At 47.9% G+C, this 22,033-nt stretch overlaps 1 protein-coding gene across 1 annotated transcript; it reads left to right on the top strand.

The window, feature by feature from the left end:
- Positions 1 to 221: 221 nt before the first annotated feature.
- On the top strand, positions 222 to 20,344 carry PLPPR2 (phospholipid phosphatase related 2). The gene is made up of 8 exons (XM_088474004.1): positions 222 to 607; positions 3,017 to 3,102; positions 6,688 to 6,876; positions 10,631 to 10,754; positions 10,850 to 11,100; positions 13,851 to 14,027; positions 14,304 to 14,419; positions 17,326 to 20,344. The coding sequence occupies exons 1-8, from the start codon at positions 598 to 600 to the stop codon at positions 17,429 to 17,431; spliced, it is 1,059 nt and encodes a 352-aa protein (XP_088330130.1). The 5' UTR covers positions 222 to 597; the 3' UTR covers positions 17,432 to 20,344.
- Positions 20,345 to 22,033: the final 1,689 nt, after the last annotated feature.

Here is a 22,033-nt window from a genome sequence, read left to right as displayed (position 1 = left end):
ATAAGATGCTGCTACTAACACCTTAAGGACCAAATACTGACTGACAGGATGATCCTATTGTAGGAACATGATTATATATTATAGTCTCTCCCTGAGATATACACTAGGGGGCGCTGTTCCTATAGCCGAGCTCAGGTATGGAGAGGTGGGTGTTATAGGCATCATACAGCATATGCCGTCAGACTACTAATGAGAACCCCCCACGGCTGTTTTTACTCCTCCTTTTCTGCCCTCCATCGCTCTTTTCTTTTCCTCTCCTCTCATTGTCTGTCTCTCTCCATCTATCCCCTTCTATTGCCTCCATTCTCATTATTCCCTGACATTTCCTTCTCCTCACCGTGATCTCTCCTGTCATTTCCATCCCTTTCCCTCCTGTTATCTCCTATTTTCCCTATTGTTTTCCCTCCTGTCAGTATTTCCCTCTCCCCCCTCACTCCATCCTTCCGCCTCGTTCTCCATTCCCTGCTCCATTCCCTCTGCTCCCTCCTTATCCTTGTAGGCTGTGTTCAGGGAGGGAAAGGACATGTCTGCCGGCTGTCTCTCCTCCCTCTGATCTGATACCCCCGAAGCCTGATAGGGAGAGAGAATATCTGGACGATGCCAGCAGGTCTGTGATAAACTGGGGATTAGAGGGTATACACCCTAATTATCTGGGGATATTCTTCACACACCTTCTAACACTACATATATGACAAATATAATCCCTGTCCCAACCAAATCATGGGTGTTTTATTACCCCAGTAAGATTGTATTCTAGTACCCCAGCTACTGGGTCTCTCATTACCCCCTGTAACATCTTATTACAGTAACCCAGCTCCTGAGTGTCTTATTACCCCTGTAACATCTTATTACAGTCACCCAGCTCCTGAGTGTCTTATTACCCCTGTAACATCTTATTACAGTAACCCAGCTCCTGAGTGTCTTATTACCCCTGTAACATCTTATTACAGTAACCCAGCTCCTGAGTGTCTTATTACCCCTGTAACATCTTATTACAGTAACCCAGATCCTGAGTGTCTTATTACCCCTGTAACATCTTACTACAGTGACCCAGCTCCTGAGTGTCTTATTACCCCTGTAACATCTTATTACAGTAACCCAGCTCCTGAGTGTCATATTACCCCTGTAACATCTTATTACAGTAACCCAGCTCCTGACTGTCTCATTACCCCTGTAACATCTTATTACAGTAACCCAGCTCCTGAGAGTCTTATTACCCCTGTAAAATCTACAGTAACCCAGCTCCTGAGTGTCTTATTACCCCTGTAACATCTTATTACAGTAACCAGCTCCTGAGTGTCTTATTACCCCTGTAACATCTTATTACAGTAACCCAGCTCCTGACTGTCTCATTACCCCTGTAACATCTTATTACAGTAACCCAGCTCCTGAGAGTCTTATTACCCCTGTAAAATCTACAGTAACCCAGCACCTGAGTGTCATATTACCCCTGTAACATCTTATTACAGTAACCCAGCTCCTGAGTGTCATATTACCCTATGTAACATCTTATTACAGTAACCCAGCTCCTGAGTGTCATATTACCCTATGTAACATCGTATTACAGTAACCCAGCTCCTGAGTGTCATATTACCCTATGTAACATCTTATTACAGTAACCCAGCTACTGAGTTTCTTATTACACCTCTAACATCTTATTGCAGTAACCCAGCTCCTGAGTGTCTTATTACACCAATAACATCTTATTACAGTAACCCAGCTCCTGAGTGTCTTATTACACCAATAGCATCTTATTACAGTAACCCAGCTCCTGAGTGTCTTATTACACCAATAACATCTTATTACAGTAACCCAGCTACTGAGTGTCTTATTATACCTATAACATCTTATTACAGTAAACCAGCTAATGAGTGTTGTATTACCCTGGTGATACTGTAATCCAACTCCTGAGTGTGTTATTACTCAAGTAACATATTATTACAGTAACCCAGTTCCTGAGCGTCTTACTAAACCAACCCAATTCCAGCGACCATGTGTAATTTCAATATATAATAATCATGACCTGGCCACCAGGCAATGAGTTTAAGCAGAGTGGGAAGAGTGGGACATAATTTCTCAAATATGATGTACAAGATAAATAAACCTGTGTAGGAAATTACATCAAGTTATTGATACTATTGTTGTTTTTTTGTTTTGACAAAGTAAAATGTGTTATGTGTTTAAATGAACAGATTTTAGAACTTGGTAAGGACTAGATGATTGGAGGTGTAGTGTCCTTTCTCTATATATACTACAGTGTAACAGAAGTGTATTCTGGTCATATCCAGTGGTCAGATCATGTTGAGGGTGGTGGAATTGATCTAAGGAGCTGATTCAGAGCCTGACGCTAAGCTGCGCTCTCACGCAGCCAAAAGGGGCCGTGTATGCAAATACCGCGATCGCACTGTCTGGTGTAAGGACGCCCCCTATGCCTTATAGAGCGACGGCAGAGCGAACGCACGCCAGTATAAAGACGCCCACCTTTCTCTCTTAGCACAGGTCATCTCCAGGAAGTGTCTGATTAATCGGATACATCATGAGCCATCGGAGCTGCACGCAGCGCTTGAGGTAGACCCTACCACGCCGCAAGCACTGCGATCAGTGCTGTCTAAAATACAACCAAGTGACGTGTACAATGACGCTTCCATGCTAATTATTCACACCCATAAAACGCCGTTTAGACGCCCAGACACGCCTGCGTTAGCATTTCCACTCCCCCGTTCACAAGCACCTTCCCCTGTTACCACCCACAAACGGCGCTATCTGTCACTCAAAGTAGCGTCCAGTCTGTGTACTACGAGCGCACAACTCCCGAGCGCAGTGAGTGACTCGCGCATGCGCATATTGGCGCATACGTATGCGCAAACGTGCGATTATTGGCCAAAGCGAGCGTTCGCAGCTTAGCATCCGGGTCTGAATCAGCTCCTTAGCGTGCTGTGGATGATGTGCCTAGATGTACATGTTACATCCTAAGAGCAGTGTGTCCCTATAAACGTTCTGTAATCTCTCTCTGCAGGTTACGTCGGAGTGTCGCACATGGCAGCACATGAGACTGAAATTAAGAGCAGCGCATCAATCATCCCATGTTTCCTGTTTGTGGAGGTACTGACTAGTTCTTATATCCCCCCTCTCAGTCTAACACCCTCCTCCCGTCTCTCTCTCTGGCTGTCTCTTAGCTCTCTCCTCCTGCCACTAACGGGCAGCAGTCATGTATTTGCTCATTGTGCATTAGAGTGTGAACAGCGATCAGGGAGAGTGTGGCTTGTGGTGAGTGTGAGGAGAGATAAGATGATGTGACAGAGAATGGATACACTGGAAGTCTCTTATGAAGATCTATATAATGAAAGACAATGGTCCTCAGAGAACTAATGATGTAAAGTAGTAGTAATAATGCTAATAGATTGAGGGAATCATGGCACAGACAAATGACATACAGTACAGTGACATATACAGGCGGTAACGATGACTCGGGCCATGTGAGCTTACACCCTAACAGGGATGAAAAGGTGCAAAATGTACCCTCCTCTGTCCCCATTTAATGTTAGCAAACCAAATGAATTTGCCGACTCTGTATAAGACGACTGACATCACCTGGGGCTCCTGCTGCTCGAGGTTAGGGCCAACATTTGAAAATACTTTCCTAACTGGTTATGCAAAAAAAAAAAAAGTGGAACTGGAAGCTCAAAATAACCGCCAGTGAGGAGCCTGTGATATGATACAGTGGGAGTGGGGAGCCCGTGATATGATGTGGTGGCAGTGAGGAGCCTGTGATATGATGTGGTGACAGTGAGGAGCCTGTGATATGATGTGGTGGCAGTGAGGAGCCTGTGATATGATGTGGTGGCAGTGGGAAGCTGTGATATGATGTGGTGGCAGTGGGAAGCTGTGATATGATGTGGTGGAAGTGGGAAGCTGTGATATGATGTGGTGGCAGTGGGGATCCTGTGATATGATGTGGTGGCAGTGGGGATCCTGTGATATGATGTGTTGGCAGTGGGGATCCAGTGATATGATGTGGTGGCAGTGGGAAGCTCTGATATGATGTGGTGGCAGTGGAGATCCAGTGATATGATGTGGTGGCAGTGAGGAGCCTGTGATATGATGTGGTGGTAGTGGGGAGCCTGTGATATGATGTGGTGGCAGTGAGGAACCTGTGATATAATTTTGTGGCAGTGAGGAGCCTGTGATATGATGTGGTGGCAGTGAGGAACCTGTGTGAGGATCCTGTGATATGATATAGTGGAAATGGGGAGCCTGTGATATGATGTGGTGGCAGTGGGGAGCCTGTGATATGATGTGGTGGCAGTGGGGAGCCTGTGATATGATGTGGTGGCAGTGGGGAGCCTGTGATATGATGTGGTGGCAGTGGGGAGCCTGTGATATGATGTGGTGGCAGTGGGGAGCCTGTGATATGATGTGGTGGCAGTGAGGAACCTGTGATATAATTTTGTGGCAGTGAGGAGCCTGTGATATGATGTGGTGGCAGTGAGGAACCTGTGTGAGGATCCTGTGATATGATATAGTGGAAATGGGGAGCCTGTGATATGATGTGGTGGCAGTGGGAAGCTGTGATATGATGTGGTGGCAGTGGGTAGCCTGTGATATGATGTGGCGGCACTGGTGAGCATGTGATATGATGTGGTGGCAGTGGGAAGCTGTGATATGATGTGGTGGCAGTGGGAAGCTGTGATATGATGTGGTGGCAGTGGAGAGCCTGTGATATGATGTGGTGGCAGTGGGAAGCCGTGATATGATATAGTGGGAGTGGGGAGCCTGTGATATGATGTGGTGGCAGTTGGGAGCCTGTGATATGATGTAGTGGAAGAGAGGAGCCTGTGATATGATGTGGTGACAGTGGGAAGCTGTGATATGATGTGGTGGCAGTCGTGGGAGCTGTGATATGATGTAGTGGGAGTGAGGGCACCTGTGAGATTATGTAGTGGGAGTGGTGGAGCTATGATATGATATGGTGGCAGTGGTGAGACCTGTGATATGATATGGTTACAGTGGTGGGACCTGTGAGATGATGTGGTGGGAGCTGTGAGATGATGTGGTGGCAGTGGTGGGAGATGTGAGATGATGTGGGGGGAGCTGTGAGATGATGTGGTGGGATCTGTGAGATGATTGCTGGCAGTGAGGGGGAGCTTGGAGATGATGTTGTGGGAGTGGTGGGAGATGTGAGATGATGTGGTGGGAGGGGTGGGAGCTGTGAGATGATTGCTGGCAGTGGGGGGAGCTGTGGGATGATGTGGTGGGAGCTGTGAGATGATGTGGTGGCAGTGGTGGGAGCTGTGAGATGGTGTGGTGGCAGTGGTGGGACCTGTGATATGATGTGGTGGGAGCTGTAATATGATGTAGTGGGAGTGGGGGCACCTGTGAGATTATGTACTGGAAGTGGGGAGCTATGATATGGTGGCAGTTGTGGGACCTGTGATATGATATGGTTACAGTGTTGGGTTCTGTGATATGATGTGGTGGCAGTGGTGGGAGCTGTGATATGATGTGGTGGGAGCTGTGAGATGATGTGATGGCAGTGGTGGTACCTGTGATATGATGTGGTGGCAGTGGTGGGAGCTGTGATATAATGTGGTGGGAGTGGTGGGAGCTGTGAAATGATGTGGTGGCAGTGGTGGGACTTGTGAGATGATGTGGTGGCAGTGGCGGGATCTGTGACATGATGTGGTGGCAGTGGTGGGACCTGTGATATGATGTGGTGGCAGTGGTGGGAGCTGTGATATGATGTGGTGGGAGTGGTGGGACCTGTGATATGATATGGTTACAGTGTTGGGTTCTGTGATATGATGTGGTGGGAGCTGTGAGATGATATAGTGGGAGTGGGGATCCTGTGAGAAGATTGCTGGCAGTGGGGATCCTGTGAGATGATATAGTGGGAGTGGGGATCCTGTGAGAAGATTGCTGGCAGTGGGGATCCTGTGAGATGATATAGTGGGAGTGGGGATCCTGTGAGAAGATTGCTGGCAGTGAGGAGTCTGTAAGATGATGGAGTGGGAGTGGGGAGGCAGTGACTTGATGTGGAGCGAGTGGAGATTGCTCTGGGGTCCTTCACTCAGTTTCCATAATCCTTACACAAGTCTCTGACACACTGCTTGCTTTGTCTATCATCGCTCTCTTTTGTGCCATCAGTTATTCTCCCACCATTGTCCTTATTTATATCTGTATCTGTATTCTTTTTATCTGTCTCTATATCATTATATCCCCACCCTACATCTGTATGCCAGTCATTTATTTGTGTCCACGTTTCCTCCTTGTACACTTTACCGTCTCTTAGTATTTTTTTGTTATAGTCTCTGTTACCCCCTTTCTCACTTATTGCCATTGTCTCTCTAATTATGTTCCTGGTGCCTGACTTGGTCAGGTCTTTGTTACCCCAGGTGTAGTTTTCCTACCTCAGTCACTATAGTTATTATCTCTCCTGTTTGTCTCTTGTCCCCGTCTCTGTGAACCCATCTCCTGCTGTCTCGGTCCATCCCGTCTTCCTATTACCACTTTGCATTTACCCTCTCTCACTTGCCCCTTCCTGCCTTCCTCTTCCACCTTTTTGCTTGTCTGCTCTCGCTATTGTCATTCTCTGCTGCTGTCTGCACCCCCCCCCATCACTTGCTGCTCGCTTCCAGCCCCCTCTGTCAGTGTGTTCCTTGCTCCTCTGAGAAGATGCTCTATTTCCAGCTTGTCCTCATGGCCGGCACGGTGATCCTCTCCTACCACTTTGAGTACACAGACACGTTCCCCGTCCACTCCCAGGGATTCTTCTGCTACGACAGCACCTTGTCCAAGCCTTATCCGGGCCCCGAGAGCGCCAGCCGGGCCCCTCCGCGTCTTCTGTACCCGCTGATCACTGTGCTGCCTGTCCTTACGGTATGTATACCTGCTCTCGGAGTGCACACTGAATGTGGAGACTCTCTTTGTGACTCTGGACTGGGATATGGAACTAAACGCACTGGCTGTAGCTGGCACATAGTGATATAATGTAAGGGGACTTGTGTGAAGCCGTATGACAGCAGGGGCTCTGCTCTAGACACGTACAGGACAGAATGACTGTATAATGACCTGGTTATTGTGTGTGACACTGGGAGGCCTGGGGCAGTCGCCGATCATTTCATACTTTCCTGCACATTTCCTCCAAGTAATCAGCGGGAATAAAATCCTTCTCTAATACATTTAGGCAATAGAGTGGATGTTGGATATCTAGGGGCTGATTCTGATTTTGGAGCAAAGAAAAAAAAAGCAAGTACAGTAACTTGGTGCCTAAAACCAACCATGCTGCATTACAATGGCTGCAAATACATGTATTTATATTGTGCATGCAGGGTAAATCATACTTGCCGACTATTTAATATTCCTCCCCGGGAGATGCCCGGGGAGGTGAAGCAGGTAGGCAGAGTTGGGGGCAGGGCCGGCCGAATCGCATTGTTAAGCCCCGCCTCCTCGTGGGAATTGCTCAGTTAAGCCCTGCCCCCTCGTGGGGATTGCTCAGTTAAGCCCCGCCCCCTCATGGGAATTCACCTCAATTATGCATATTTCAACTAGGGGCGGGGCTAAATGACGAGATTCTCACAGAATCGCGTCATTAGGCTCCGCCCCCAACGCTCAGAACCGCTGATCCCCGCTAACATTCTCCCCATTCTGAACACTTCACTAGGAAGTGGGTAGAATGTTGGAGAGGTGCCTGCCCTTCATTTGGTGCAGGGGGGGGTTACCTGAAAAATCGTGAGCCTCCCACAAAAACCGGGAGGGTAGGCATGTATAGGGTAAATTCTGGCTGCTTCTGCATGTAGCCCACACATTCTGCAATTAAGGTTTGATCTTGCACACACCCCTCTCATATCTAAATCTCTCTGCACATGTTACATCTGCCCATACTTGCCTTCCCTCCCGATTTGGGCGGGAGCCTCCCGAAAATTGGGTACCGCTCCCGACTTCCCAGGAAGGCAGGCAATCCTCCCGGCTGCCGCCCACCCCTCCTATCCCCCCACAATAGGGGGCGGTGACGCGATTCGCTTCATTTTGGCCCCGCCCCCTGCTTCACAATGCCTATATTATCTGCATTGTGTAGCGGGGGCGGTGACGCGATTCGCTTCATTTTGGCCCCGCCCCCTGCTTAACAATGCCTATATTATTGGCATTGTGTAGCGGGGGCGGGGCCAAACTGACGCGATCGTGTGGCCCCGCCACGCCCACAAGTGCCTGTCAACCACCCGCCACTCCCCCTTGTCCCGGCCATGCCCCCCCATCCTGCCAATCTGGCTGCTCCCTCCCAGAAGGAGCAGCCAGAAAGTCGGCAGGTATGCATCTGCCCCACCTGCAGTGCAGCATGGTATTGCCAAGGAGGTGCAAAAAGTTACGGTGCATACACACGGTCAGATGTTCTGTCAGATCTGAACAATAACGATTTTAAATCTCGTTCAATCGTTCATATCTGAAAGAAAATCTGACATGTGAGCCTGCACCGATGAACGACGCGCGTTCCCGCATGTCAGGTAGCGATATCTGACATCTGATGTGTTTGCAGTCAGATTTGGACGATTCCATTCATTTTAATACAGTCTAAAATCGTTCAAATCACTCAATCGTTCATCTGACACATCTGACCGTGTGTGTGCACCAGTACTTGCTGGTTTAGCTTTGCTCCCAATCAGCCCCATAGCCGTGGCTTTGTGCATTGTGCCTACATTGCAGATGCCCAGTGTTCTAGATTAGCATAATGAATATATGAAAGCAGCTGGCAGTGTATGGGGGTCCTCTTCAGTTAATGAGGAAATGAACACGTAGGACATCGGGGAACCTGAGAACAAGCATACCCATAAATGTAAATATGTGCTTAGGCCTTGTTTATTTAACAGCTGTTTGTTAATGTGGGTGGTGCAGCATTACTATCCTTGTTGTATCAGGGTCTCCACCCGGCCGCCGTAGCTCTGTCCCTCGTCAGGCCCCTGTAGGTCAGAGGTAACCATTACTGTAGGCGGCCTTAGACCTGCGGGCTTGGCAGCAGTTGGACACATGCAGTGTATATGTATCAGGTGTGTACGGTACTTCTGATGGATACAATAAGTATGGGAGCCTGGTCATCTAATGATAGGGGTTCAGTATATTCATGTCAGCATGGTCACTGCGAATGTCGACATGGACATGATGTCGGCAGAGAACATGTCGTCATGGTCTCTGTCGACATTTCATATGTCAACAATTTCCAGATATGGACATGTTAGATGTTGACATCGTACTGTCGGCATTCTGGTGTCGACAAATGAACGTTGACGATGATAGGAAAATCAACATGACTTTATTTAGTTGCAGCCTTTCCCCATCTTTCATCTCCATCTGCCCTGCATGCCCTTATAGTGGGTTTATAAGCTCGCAGTCTGACCAGCTCTGGCTCATGTTGTATCGGCCCTTAGCCTACAGGTAAATGCCGTCTTTTGGTCGTCCTGTTGGCCTGATTCAGACCCGCTCGCGAGCGCTTGCAAGCGCTCGCAAGCGGGTCGATGTTGCCCAAATGCGCATGCGCACGAAGAGGCGCCACCGTCGTGCGCATGCGCGAGACCCGAATAAAGACGGGGTAGCCGTCGTTATGGGTCTCGCACCAAAGGGGGTGTGCTGTCGATGGTGAGTGACAGCACGCCCCCTTTGGTGGGTGTGCCGGGGGCGTGGCTGCCCAGACGGAGGCGTTCCCATGGGAACGCCTACCGTCTGGGTCCGGCCCCACTAACGTCACTAGCGATGTCAGTGGGAGTGATTTTGGCTCTGATAGAGCCAAAATCACTCCAGGGCTTGCGGCAGACGAGACCCTACCGCAAGGGTCTCGTCGCAAGCCCGATGGTCGCGATGGTCTTGACCATCGCGACCATCATCATGGACGCTCGCATAAGCTGTGGGTGGTAACCCACAGCTATGCGAGCGTCCACGAGGCCGCCTCGCAACAAAAAAAAACATGCCCTGATTCAGAGCGGGCGCTCGTTCAGAGCGGGCGCTCGTTCAGAGCGTCCGGCTCTGAATCAGGCCCTCTGTCTCTTGGAACTCGGACACACTGAAATGAGAACGTGATCTGACTTGATCCAACAGCTGGGGTACAGAAGATAAACTCTCCGATTCCAATATTTTCTATTCCCCTACGGGCATCACTCCATACACACACATCAGTGGGCGCAGTGCTGTATCCTCGCCCGCCCCCTTCCCCAGCACATGTATAGTCAGGAGGTCACAGAAGAGGAGGAAGCTGGGGGCTGGTTATACCCTGAGGACGAGCTTGGTGCCAGACTGATTGGATCCCTCTTAGGGGGCGTTTTGCAAAAAGAAGCCCTTAGGCTTGTATTGGGTAACGACATCTAAAGATGGCGTCACCCACTGGGCCCAAACTCCGGAATGTATCACATCCCGGAGTTTGGTACATATGAGAAATGCGCGAATCCCAACAAAAACTGCATTTTCGGGAGTTTTACCACATTTTTGACCATAGTACTGTACATCCCACCCACAGTATGATGAGGGTGCCCTCTGGTGGTATAGTAGTAATTAGCTGTGTTTTGGGTTTTTTCAAGGTCAGTCAGGATAAACTACAGAGATTGGGCCCATTTATTCTAGTTGACACTTAATGAAAAAATGTTTTCTACAGGTCCTGCTAGGAGAGGTGTCCACAGTCCTGATCAATCCTCGCTGGAGTAGCAGAGAGAAGATAATTTCTTGTGGCGACTGCTGTTTCTTCAACCCTCTGCTGCGCCGTGTAGTCAGGATCTTGGGTGAGGCATCTGGCTTGATGATGTAACAGATGGCCTAATGCGGGATATTGTATGTAAATGGAATAACTGTACTGTCCTCTCTCTTTATCTCCCAGGACTATTCTCATTTGGTCTTTTTTGCACGGTTATCTGCGCCGGAGCAGTACAGACAGTCACTGGGAACCAAACACCTCACTTCTTGTCCGTGTGTCGCCCAAACTACACTGTTCTGGGCTGTGTGTCCCACACTCAGTATATATCATCTCCGTATGCCTGCACCGGGGACCCTGACCTCATCATCGAGGCGCGCAAAGCCTTCCCCTCCAAAGCAGCAGCTCTGGGGTGGTACGCTGCAGTTTACACCACGGTCAGTGCTGCGTCTTTCTGTAGGCGGATTAGGTTGTGATATCAATTATAATAGATTTATGTTATATTAGCAAATTAACAAAGAAGTCGAAATACAGATCAATTTTGTCTTAGTCCAGTTGCGTGTCATTTAGCCTGTCCATGAATACGTAGTCCATGAGTACATACATGTAGTTATGTTTATAAGAAAATGGGCCTTAACTACAAATCTGTATTGTTGCTTATCGTGGTAACACAGATTGTAGTTCCGCGCAATTCCTCTGGGTGTCACTGTGGAGCTGGCCACACATACGCTCATTAGTGTGACCCGATGGGGACCAAACAGAGTCCTTCTAGCTTTGCAGGTTCCCCTTTCTCAGTTATAGGAAATGCCACCTCAAGATGGCATAACCTGAGGAGGAATGCAGGCTAATGGGGACACGGTGGGTATGCGAAAAATACAGGGAACTCAGCAAGAAAGGCAAATAGCTGCACCTGGATAAACCATGCTGCAATGCAAAGCTTGCCAGTACATTTATGATTTTTGCATGCAGGGTAAATACTGGCTGCTTTTACATGTAACCCACAAAGGGGGTGATTCAGAGGTGGACGCTCTATAGAGGCTGCGTCTTTATTGTAATGCCGTGACCCATGGGCGTTCTATTGAGACATGTGCCGACTTTAGCACCAACAATCAGTCCTGCCGGGAAATGGAGAGATCTGAGTGGTGAAATGTGTTTGGTACACACACGTGTGGGTCATTTGGGCATAGATCCGGTAGCTCGGCACTTAGACTTACAGGCCAGAACCACCTGTGTCTTAAATCAAGATACTCTCTTGGCAACAGTTTCAGACCAAGGCATGAAGCCCCCACCAGGGATTGCAGCAATAGGGTACAAAATTAAGAGGTGTGGCCAGCCAACATAGAGAGACTTGGCCAACCAATAGAGAGGAAATTCAATGAGTAGGGACCCTTTACAAAGGAGGTGACAGTGGTGTGTCAGGAGGACAACCCACTTTGATTGGCTAATCTTGGTGTAGTCTCCATAGAAACAAACAAAAGCACCCAGGTTCACCCATAATCCTGCTCCACCAAATTACTGACCCCTAGAGGAGGAGGTGGGGCCATCAGCCCGTGGGACCCACCAGGGATTTCCCCTGTACACCTGTCGGTCAGTTCAAAACCTGTTGGCAATAATATATTCTATGCTGGTAGCTTTATGTTGGGTCTTTTTTTCTCCCCATTACAGCAAATATGCACAGTATAAGCAATGTTGTCTATGGTTATTTTATTGTGAGTGCTTGCAGTAAAATTTTACAATTTCTATTTCTAGTTTTGTACTATTGTTGTTATACAATTATTCATTGTCTAAACCACAGATTCTCAAACTCGGTCCTCAGGACCCCAAACAGTGCATGTTTTCCATGTCTCCACACTGAATCAAGTTAAATAATTAGCTCCACCTGTGGACCTTTTAAAATGTGTCAGCGAGTAATGGATACACCTGTGCACCTGCTGGGTGACCTGCAAAACGTGAACTGTGTGGGGTCCTGAGGACCGAGTTTGAGAACCACTGGTCTAAACAAATACAATACTGACAATATTATTATTTCTTCACAATATTATATATATACAGTATATAGTATTGAATTTTAAACTTAATGCTATGAGTGGCAATATTCTCCTAGTTTCCTCTGCTTTTGAGGCATGTTTCAGCAGACGTGTGGCCTAGGGGCCTATTCATCATAACTAAAAAATCAATGGAGGTAATTAGATTCAGAACTGGCATGGAGTCCTACCTAATTACCGGAGGAATTCATCATTCCTCCTCTCCATAACTATCTATTCCGAAAAGCTGTCATTTTTGTGATGACAGCTTTTCGGGAAATAGATACTTTTCCCTGCCTATATCTACCTTATCGCAGCTGTAATCAGTGTTGCGCATGCGCTGTTACCATCACAAAATCGGTGCACGCGCAGCACTGCCTACAGCTGTGGTAATTCCGGGAAATGAACGCAGGCGGACTTAACCAGGAGATATCAGTGATCTCTCCTGTGCTAAGTGTGATAATGAATACTAAAAAAACGGTAATTAAGGAAAATGTCCTCAAAAACCGTTATTTTAGTGCTGATGAATAGGCCCCCTAGTCTTTATAGCACACATAGCCGCGGAGTAGCGTGACTGTCTGTGGGCCTTATTCAGTAAGGATCGCTATTCTGCTTATACACACGCTACGCAGTTGCTAATATCAGCGGTGATATGTAAATGTTTGCATTCGCATTGCGATCGCAGCCTGACATAAGGTCGCCCACTTCCCCATACACACATCCGTATACTTTGACAACATAGATAAACAATCGGTAACATCCAGTAACATCGGACCCATACGCACAGTTAAAGCAGGGTCAGACCTCACTCAGGAATTGCTTACTTCAGCGCACGCTATGACTCCTCAGGCGGCATATGGTATCGCAGTGGCTAATTTATGCACGCTCGTGCAACAGCGTTGAAACGCACTGGCACGCCTGCATTCGCTCGACCACCCCCCGTCACCACACACAAATGGTACTTCCTGTCAATCACTCTGCCATGGGTCTGCGTAGCCTCTGCGATCGCAGCACCTGGTTCATGCACGCGACCTGCGATTCATGCGTAGTGTAAATTAATCTGCCGATTGCGTGCGTATAAGCAACTGCGTTCCTTGCTGAATCAGGCCCCGCGAACACTAATCGATCCCCTGCTTATTGTATGTATGTAACTATGTATACAGATGTACGTCACCCTCGTTCTGAAAGTAAAAGGTTCCCGGCTGGTAAAGCCCTCCCTGTGTCTGGCGCTGCTGTCCCCCTCATGGCTCCTCTGTCTGCTACGTGTGGCTGAATACCGTAACCACTGGAGAGACGTGCTTGCCGGCACCATTACCGGATCAGCCATCGCCATTTTCCTGGTGAGAAATGGGGGATTAGGAAAATATGCCCGGAACTACGGTATAGAAACATTTGAATTACGCTGCTTATGATTATAAAACTATTTAAAAACATAATAATGATTCAGATGGGGAACAATATTTAATATTTGAGACCTGACGTACAGCGGTCACAATTCTGTCCGCTTCCAGTGGTCAGAAATCAATGTGGACATCCGCCTGTAACACGGGCCATGTGCGTCTATGTGACTGCAGCACTGCTAGCCCTACGCTTATGAGTGCAGCCTCTAATTTCAGGTGACCTGTGTGCTGAATAATTTTGGGAGCTCCACCCCGGAAGATGGAGACTTCCACCAGAAGGAGCTGGAAGGAATCCCTGAGTCCGAGAACCCTCTTCCGCCAGCACGTGATAAGTTAAGTGTGGTAAAGGTAAGGGGGCACCCCATCAGGGCTGCAAAGAGAAATCTTGGGGCCCGAAATATTCATATTATTGGGGGCCCCTATCCCCCCCAGTAGGTACATGCAGGTTGGCCATTGACTTATCCCCAACTGTCTCTCCAGCCTCATCCCAACTGTGTCTCTCAACCTTACCCCCCGTGTCTCTCCAGCCTCATCCTCGCCTGTGTTGCACCAGCCTCAAACCTCATCTCTCCAGCACCATCACCAGCCTCTTTCCCTATGTCTCTCCATCTCCAGCCATCCACTAATTTCCTGTGTCTCTCAGCATCATTATCACCCACCCCACCCGTCTCTCAGCAGCAGATTCATTCTCCACCTGTGTCTCTCTGCTTCATTCCCCATCCCTCTCTCAGCTTCATCCACCCAACCTGTGTCTCTTTGCTTCATTCCCCATCCCTCTCTCAGCTTCATCCACCCAACCTGTGTCTCTCAGCTTCATTCCCCAGCCCATGTCTCTCAGCTTCATTCCCCAGCCTGTGTCTCTCAGCTTCATTCCCCAGCCCGTGTCTCTGAGCTTCATTCCCCAGCTTTCAGCTTTATAACCCAGCTTTATAACCCAGTCTCTCAGCTTTATAACCCAGCCCCTGTGTCTCTAAGGGCGGAATTCAATTGTTTTCACGGCCCGCATCTCCCGTCTAAAGTGACAGGAGATCGCGGGCCGCTATGCAATTGTTCCAGGTTTTCGTGCTGATCGCGCCCAAAGTGGTCGGGTTTAGCCGCGTAAAGCAGCTACATCCGACCAAAGTGCTGGGCGCGATCGCGAAAAGTGATGTTTGGGCGCCCAAACATGTAACTTTTCACACATTACAGCTCTCATCCCCCTGGGGCTGCGAGCTGAAATGTAGCGCTGGCAGCTCATCGTGCCCGACAGGAGCAAGAATTGAATAGCTCCATCGTGCGCGATGGGGGCAGGAATCAATTGAATTCCGCCCTAAGTGTCATAACCCAGCATGTCTCTCAGCCCCAAACCCAGTCCCTGTGTCTCACAACTCCAGCCCCTGTGTCTCACAACCCCAGCCCCTGTGCCTCACAACCCCAGCCCCTGTGCCGTACAACCCCAGCCCCTGTGTCTCACAACCCCAACCCCTGTGTCTCACAACCCCAGCCTGTGTCTCCCAGCCCCAGCGTCTCCCCAGCTTCATCTCCATTCCCCTCCCCCCTGCCCCCCTCAACCACCTCCCAAACCGTGTCTCTCCTGGAACCCCCGAACCGGATGTCTCCACTCCAGCCCACACTTACGTGCTGCCTGCTGTTCCTCTTCTTTAGCAGCTCGGCCCAGCTCCTCTCTGACACAGCGACGTGATGCCATGATGCCACGTGCGCTGCAACTGCACCAACATTTTTTTTATTTTTTCATGCTGCCAGTCTCTCTCCAACTTTGATTGTCTCTGTACCCTGCGGAATACAGCAGAGGCAAGGGGGAAACATGATGATTATGGATTTGTTACACTGTGGTGCAATGTGACAACATGACAGGGACATTTAATGCGTATCCATCGCCTATAGACAGAGGAGGCAGCCATTTTGTGGGCTGAACAGGAGAAGGAAGACATTTTGTGGGCTGAATTGGTTAAGGCAACCAACTAGTGCAAACTATGTCCCCAATCCGCAGGGACATCCCAGGACTGATAGGTTTGTCTTTGGGAATGTTAGTTGATGGATGTGTCCCTGTTTTTTTCAGAACTGGCCAAATGATCAGTACAGACCCTCTCTCTTTTTGTATATTCTCTGCAATGTTCACGTTATGTTCCTATTATATGGGTTTGTTAATATTTATTGATTAGGATTGATTAAAATTGACAAAAATTATTTTATGAGCAAAGGCCCTCATTCAGAGCCGGACGCTCTGAGCAGAGCGCACGCTCTGAATGAGGGCCGTCCTCCATAATTATGGAGCGTCCTCCTGGACGCTCGTATAGCTGTCGGTCACCACCCACAGCCTATACGAGCGTGCAGGTTGATGGCCGCGATGGTCTTGACCATCACGACCATCGCCACTGCGAGCCGGAGCCTGCGGTTGAGTTTCTCAACCGCAAGGCCCGGAGTGATTTTGGCTCTATCAGATCCAAAATCACTCCCACTGACATCACTAGTGATGTCAGTGGGGCCGGCTTCTGACGGTAGGCGTTCCCTTGGGAATGCCCCCGTCTGGGAGGCACGCCCCCGGCACACCCACCAAAGGGGGCGTGCTGTCAATCAACATCGACAGCATGCCCCCTTTGATCAGACACAATGAGCGAAGGAAAGTTCGTTGCTCGTCGCGTCTGGCGCATGCGCACGACGGAGCTCCCTCCGTCGTGCGCATGCGCAGTGCACACCATCGACCCACTTGCGAGCGGGTCTGAGTCCGGCCCAAAGTCACTAAGAATATAATAATGGATGTTCTAGCACACAAATACCCAGCTAGACAGCCCTGGGTGTGATGTACTCAGACGCCTCACCTGGTAATTGTTTTAAATGTGTTGTAAAGTATGCTGATGACGAGGCTACACTTTGTGCCTCGTGCCTCAGTGATGTCTCTAGTGAAATGCATTGTCATGCGTATTTGTTCATCCACAGGAGTGTGGTCACACCATTTAGGGGAAGGAGCATGCCATGTTTTCTAGAGCCATGTTCAATGTATCCAAAGCACTATGTCACCCCCAATATTCCAAAATCGGGACTGTTCGGAGGTATGGTTCAGCCCTCGAACAGTTTCCTCAGATATGAGGCTGTGACGGTTCCACTTTAGCTGCTAGTCCCAATTTTATCACTAAGTTTGTCAGTCGCTTGACCGGGATCAAAGATAAACCTTTGTTGCGCAGTGAATTTTGTGCTTCACAAACATCTGTGACATCGTCTCTCTCTCTCATCCTGACAGGATCCCGGGAATGTACCCTCAGATGTCACCTGACCCTCCACCGTGCCTTGTTCCTGTCACCCCGGATGTTCTGATACCCTCCAACTGTATGACCAGCCAAGTATGAGACCCCAGCAGAGATCTGGACCCTGGCGGTGCTGAGGTTAATAGCTGGAAGACCCTGGCTGGTACACGGCAGCCGGGACGTCCTTCATGCATGTCCGGTGGCACATGCATGTCGGAGGATGAACTCCACCTTTTATCTCCACTCTGACACCTGTAATATATAACACACAATGTTTTGTAAGTTTTCAAACCCAGTTTCATATTCTCACCGATCAAAACGAGCCCCCAATAGCATATATAGCACTTGCATGGCTCGTTACGTGTATATACGCTTCCATTGCAGCAGTAAAGGGAAAACATACCCTAGTTTTTTATTTTTTCTATAGAAATGTTGCATTAATCCTATAGGCTCACGGCATGATGCAAAGAGATCACTAAACCTGTTACATTTTTATATATGCATAAATCCCAACGGGATCCTAGCAAAACAAATCTCCCACAATTTCTGGTGAGAGTTGGGAGGGTCGTATATCGCCTACTCTGGTGGAATGTCCAGGAGACTCCCAAATTGGGGGAGAGAATAGGTGATTCTCCAGGGGAGTACTTACCGGCCCGACATATCGGGCGGATGATTGGTAAGTGTGTATGTACCCAGCATTAGTTTACTATATTTCATTTCATGAATTTTGATTCAGTAGAGAGGTAGGTTTCACACTTTAGGCCACCTCTGTTTGCAGACATGTGACCAGTCTTGTAGCCTTACGTTCCCCCCCTCGGGTTTAGCTCCTGGCCAGTAGCACCAGTTCACCTCATTTCATGGAACAATGTAGCAGCGCAATTTCCTTTTCGGAACCCGATTCGATTTTTGAAGACCTTACGACTAAATGTTCACCTTATTCTGCTGTACAAACAAGCACATAAACATTATATATGATATATTCGACTGTATTATATACAATGTTTCTTTAAATTAATATTATTTTAGTTATTTGAATAACTGATTTTTTAAAAAAAAAAAAAATTATTATTTTTAATGCTTTTGTCCTGGTGACGCCGTTCTGAGAATTACCGATCAGCTGTACTTGATAAATAGGCTCCGTCCTGGCATAGTCACAGGAGAGCAAGCATCTGCGGGTTCTAGCCAACGGTTACTACGGCAGGGTTCTAGGTAGCTGTAAGCCCCTTTTCATAGGTGATGAGACTTATCCTTGGCAAATACGCCCATTTTCCCCCACAACGTGGCTTTTCAATAAATGGAGGCCATATTCACAATCTATGCACATCGCTGTATCACCGGGAGGAAGGGCTGCAGATTAAAGGTTGTAAAACCTGACCCAATTTGATGTGTGGAGCCCTGAGAAAAGGTCCCTGTCTTAGTGTTCTGATTTCACCATTGGCTTGATTATTATTAGCTGTGCACAGGGGCAGATTCAAAGATGGCCGACTTGCTCGCAGCTGTCCTATTTTTCCATGTGCCGCGATGCTGCTGCTGCAGCTCTGGACGCTGTGTGGGGGAAGCTGCAGCCTTGATTCAGTCTGTGACCATTTGGGGAAGGAGATAGGGACCGCTGCACAAAAACGAAGGCGCGACGCCACCGTTCTGTGGGAGTGCCAAGGACGGCGTCTGCGTCTTTCAATGCAGATTTACTGCCCTCGGCAGCGGAGATGTAGCGGCCATTCTGAGCAACTTTAGGGTTACTCAGATGGCCGATGCTTGCCCGATAGTTGCGATTGTAATCCGATAGGTTGCAGTGGGCGTCTTTTTATGCAAGACGGCTATTATTTTCGCACAGCTGCCGCGCTGTAAGATGCATCAGCCGTGCCAATAGCGTCCATATCTGAATCGGGCCCACAGAGCAGTGCCATGCTTTCTCCAAATGCTTTTCAGGTCTTGTATCTGTTTCTCTTTGTTCTGTCCTCTGATACAGAACATTCTATTGGCTGAGATGAATGTACTGTAGGTGTGAGCAGAGATGATAGATCCTTAGCTGTGACTGTATACTGTATAGCTCAGTACTCCCAACCGTACTGAATCAGACGGGACAGTCCCAACTTGAGGGGTCATTCCCACCAGTTGGCACTAACTCGCGGGAAGTTGGGAGGGTTGTCTCCGTTCGTACATCACCATGGGGAGCGGGGGCTGCTTATGGCAGAGGTGGGCATGTCCGATGCACGTAGCAATTCAGGGGTGGTATCGGGGGAAGTGAACAGTCTGGGGTGACCTAGTGCTTTTACATATTCTAAATCGATTTATATTATCTTTTGGACAATTATGGGATTTATAGCAAGAAAATGCAGGGAGAGGCAGGTACGGGGTATCTTGTTTAGAAGGTGGAGCAGTGAAGCATTAGATCTTAGCCCCATACATAGAGGTGCTACCTGCACGCGTTTTACAGGCATTCTAATGTTTTCAAAACGCGTGTTGATAAAATAACCCAATACACATTGGTGTTTTCACTGGTGTTTGGAAAAAGTGCACACCACTGCAATGCATCCAATCTCCCATCCAAAGGCAGTTGCCGCTGGTAATCGCTTTGATGAAGCCTAAGTGTACAGTGTTGTGTAATATGACTGCTAATTCCTAGCACTGTAACATGGATGTGAAGATTGAAAAACGCAGGATGGGCAATTAGGAGCACTCACCAAGAAGCATTCCAGCTCTGCAGATTGAGACTAACCGTTTCACAGGCATAGACAGAATGCGTGTACCTCCTATATGTCATAAATCAGCATAATTCACAAACAGAAATGCCTACACTCTAATATGCATTGGTCCTTGTATATAGTACAATCCAATGATGGTGACCTCCGCAGTGCATGACATGTCTTCGGTATCGTAGTGGTCATTCTAGCACCCTGCACCCGTCACAACCTGTTCAGTTCCTCTTTCCTGCCTGGGGGTGTCGCTCTCTGCTCTGGTGCTTCTAGCACACACGGGGATGTATATCAGAAGTTTGTTGCATCAGCTGAGTGTGCTAGAAGCACCAGAGCAGAGAGCGACACCCCAGGCAGGAAAGTGGAACTGCATAGGCTGTGACAGGTGCAGGGTGCTAGAATGAACACTAGTATTGTGTGAGTACATTTTATTATCTCTCACCTGGGAGAATTCCTAACTTTGCTGCCATCAGCTCTCGAAGTTGAATAACATCTTTGTAGGGTATCGTTTCACTTTAAGGTATATAATTAGTAAACTGATCCCTAAGCCAGGCCCTTTTGTGACAGCAGACCTGTTTGAGCGCCGCTGTTGTGTTTGTTCTAGCCTCTTATTCCTGTGCTTTGTATTATTTATAAAAAAAATTGTAAGTGTTACACAATGATGAGTTCTATTAAAATTGATACTGTCTTGTAAAACGGCTTTGGAGTCCTTTAAATATTCAAATTTAGTGTTAAACATTTATTTATTTATTTCAGGGGGAAAAAAATCATACATACTGTAGGGATCATCCCATCGATTTAAACATGTGTACTGCCGACAAGGCGCAGCTCAGCGTTTAAAGTAGGGATGTGCAGGCTCGATTTTACTCGGATTTACTCGGTTCTTATCGCCACTTTACCGCAAATTCGGAATTAGTATATTGGCTATCCAAAACACATGATAGGCGATAGCCAATAAAATGCTGTTTAAAGATCCGAGTAAAACCGAACCCGCTCACACCTAGTTTAAAGTAATGAGCCAATCACTTTTACTGTAGCTTAAAATGGCCTATAGGTGTCGCTGTTGTCTCGGCCCTAGACTGACGCATTATGGGAAGGCGCGTGTGTTCTGTGCACTTGGCAAGGTAGCTGTCTTTTGTGGAATGTAGCACCTAGCAGTTACGCAACTAAAACACGTTGTCCATAGTGATACAGTGAGCATTATGGGAAATTAAAAAGTGACCAGGGAAAAATTTAATACTGAAAATGTCACGTTAAAGTTGGTGGTACCAGTTTATATGATATTGTTTTTCTGTGGATCATTTCAAGTTGTCAATTTCTGCCACGCAAAGCAAAAGCGTGGCTTGCCCTCTACAGACTAAAGCTGGCCACACACTAGACCAACTTACATCCAACCATCCAACTAGTTGATTGGTTGGAATGAAAATCTGGAAAGGGATGAAAGCAAATGACAATCAGCAATTTGCTCCCAACGCTGGAAAATGGTCTAAAAATTGTTGTTTGAACAAATTGTTTTGATCAAACATTTAACAAACTTGTCTGACGGCCATTTTCATTTGTTTTCTGGCATTTAGGAGCAAATTGCTGATCATCATTTACTCCTATCCGTTACCAGATTTTCATTCCAACCAATCAACTAGTTGGCTGGTTGGATGAAAGTTGGTCTAGTGTGTGACCAGCTTAAGGGGTCTAGTTACTAAGCAGTGTTAGGAGACAGAGTGAAAAGTGATAAGAAAGTGATAAGGTACCAGCCAATCAGCTCCCAACTGTCATCACAGGCTGTGTTTGAAAAATGACAGTTGGGAGCTGATTGGCTGGCACCCTATCACTTTCTTATCACTTTTCACATTGTCTCCTAACACTGCATAGTAAATAGACCCCTATGGGCCTGATTGAGAGACGGGCGCAGTGCCGATATATATTTACACAGTTGAGCGATGTTTTGCTACTGCACATGTGTGAATGGTCCAGGAATCCCTTACTGCACACGTGCAAATCCAAGTGTCCT

The sequence above is a fragment of the Taudactylus pleione genome, unplaced genomic scaffold (genome assembly GCF_031769625.1).
Source record: "Taudactylus pleione unplaced genomic scaffold, aTauple2 ptg000145l, whole genome shotgun sequence".
Classification (NCBI taxonomy): Eukaryota; Metazoa; Chordata; class Amphibia; order Anura; family Myobatrachidae; genus Taudactylus; species Taudactylus pleione.
This window is presented reverse-complemented; position numbering and strand designations above follow the sequence as displayed.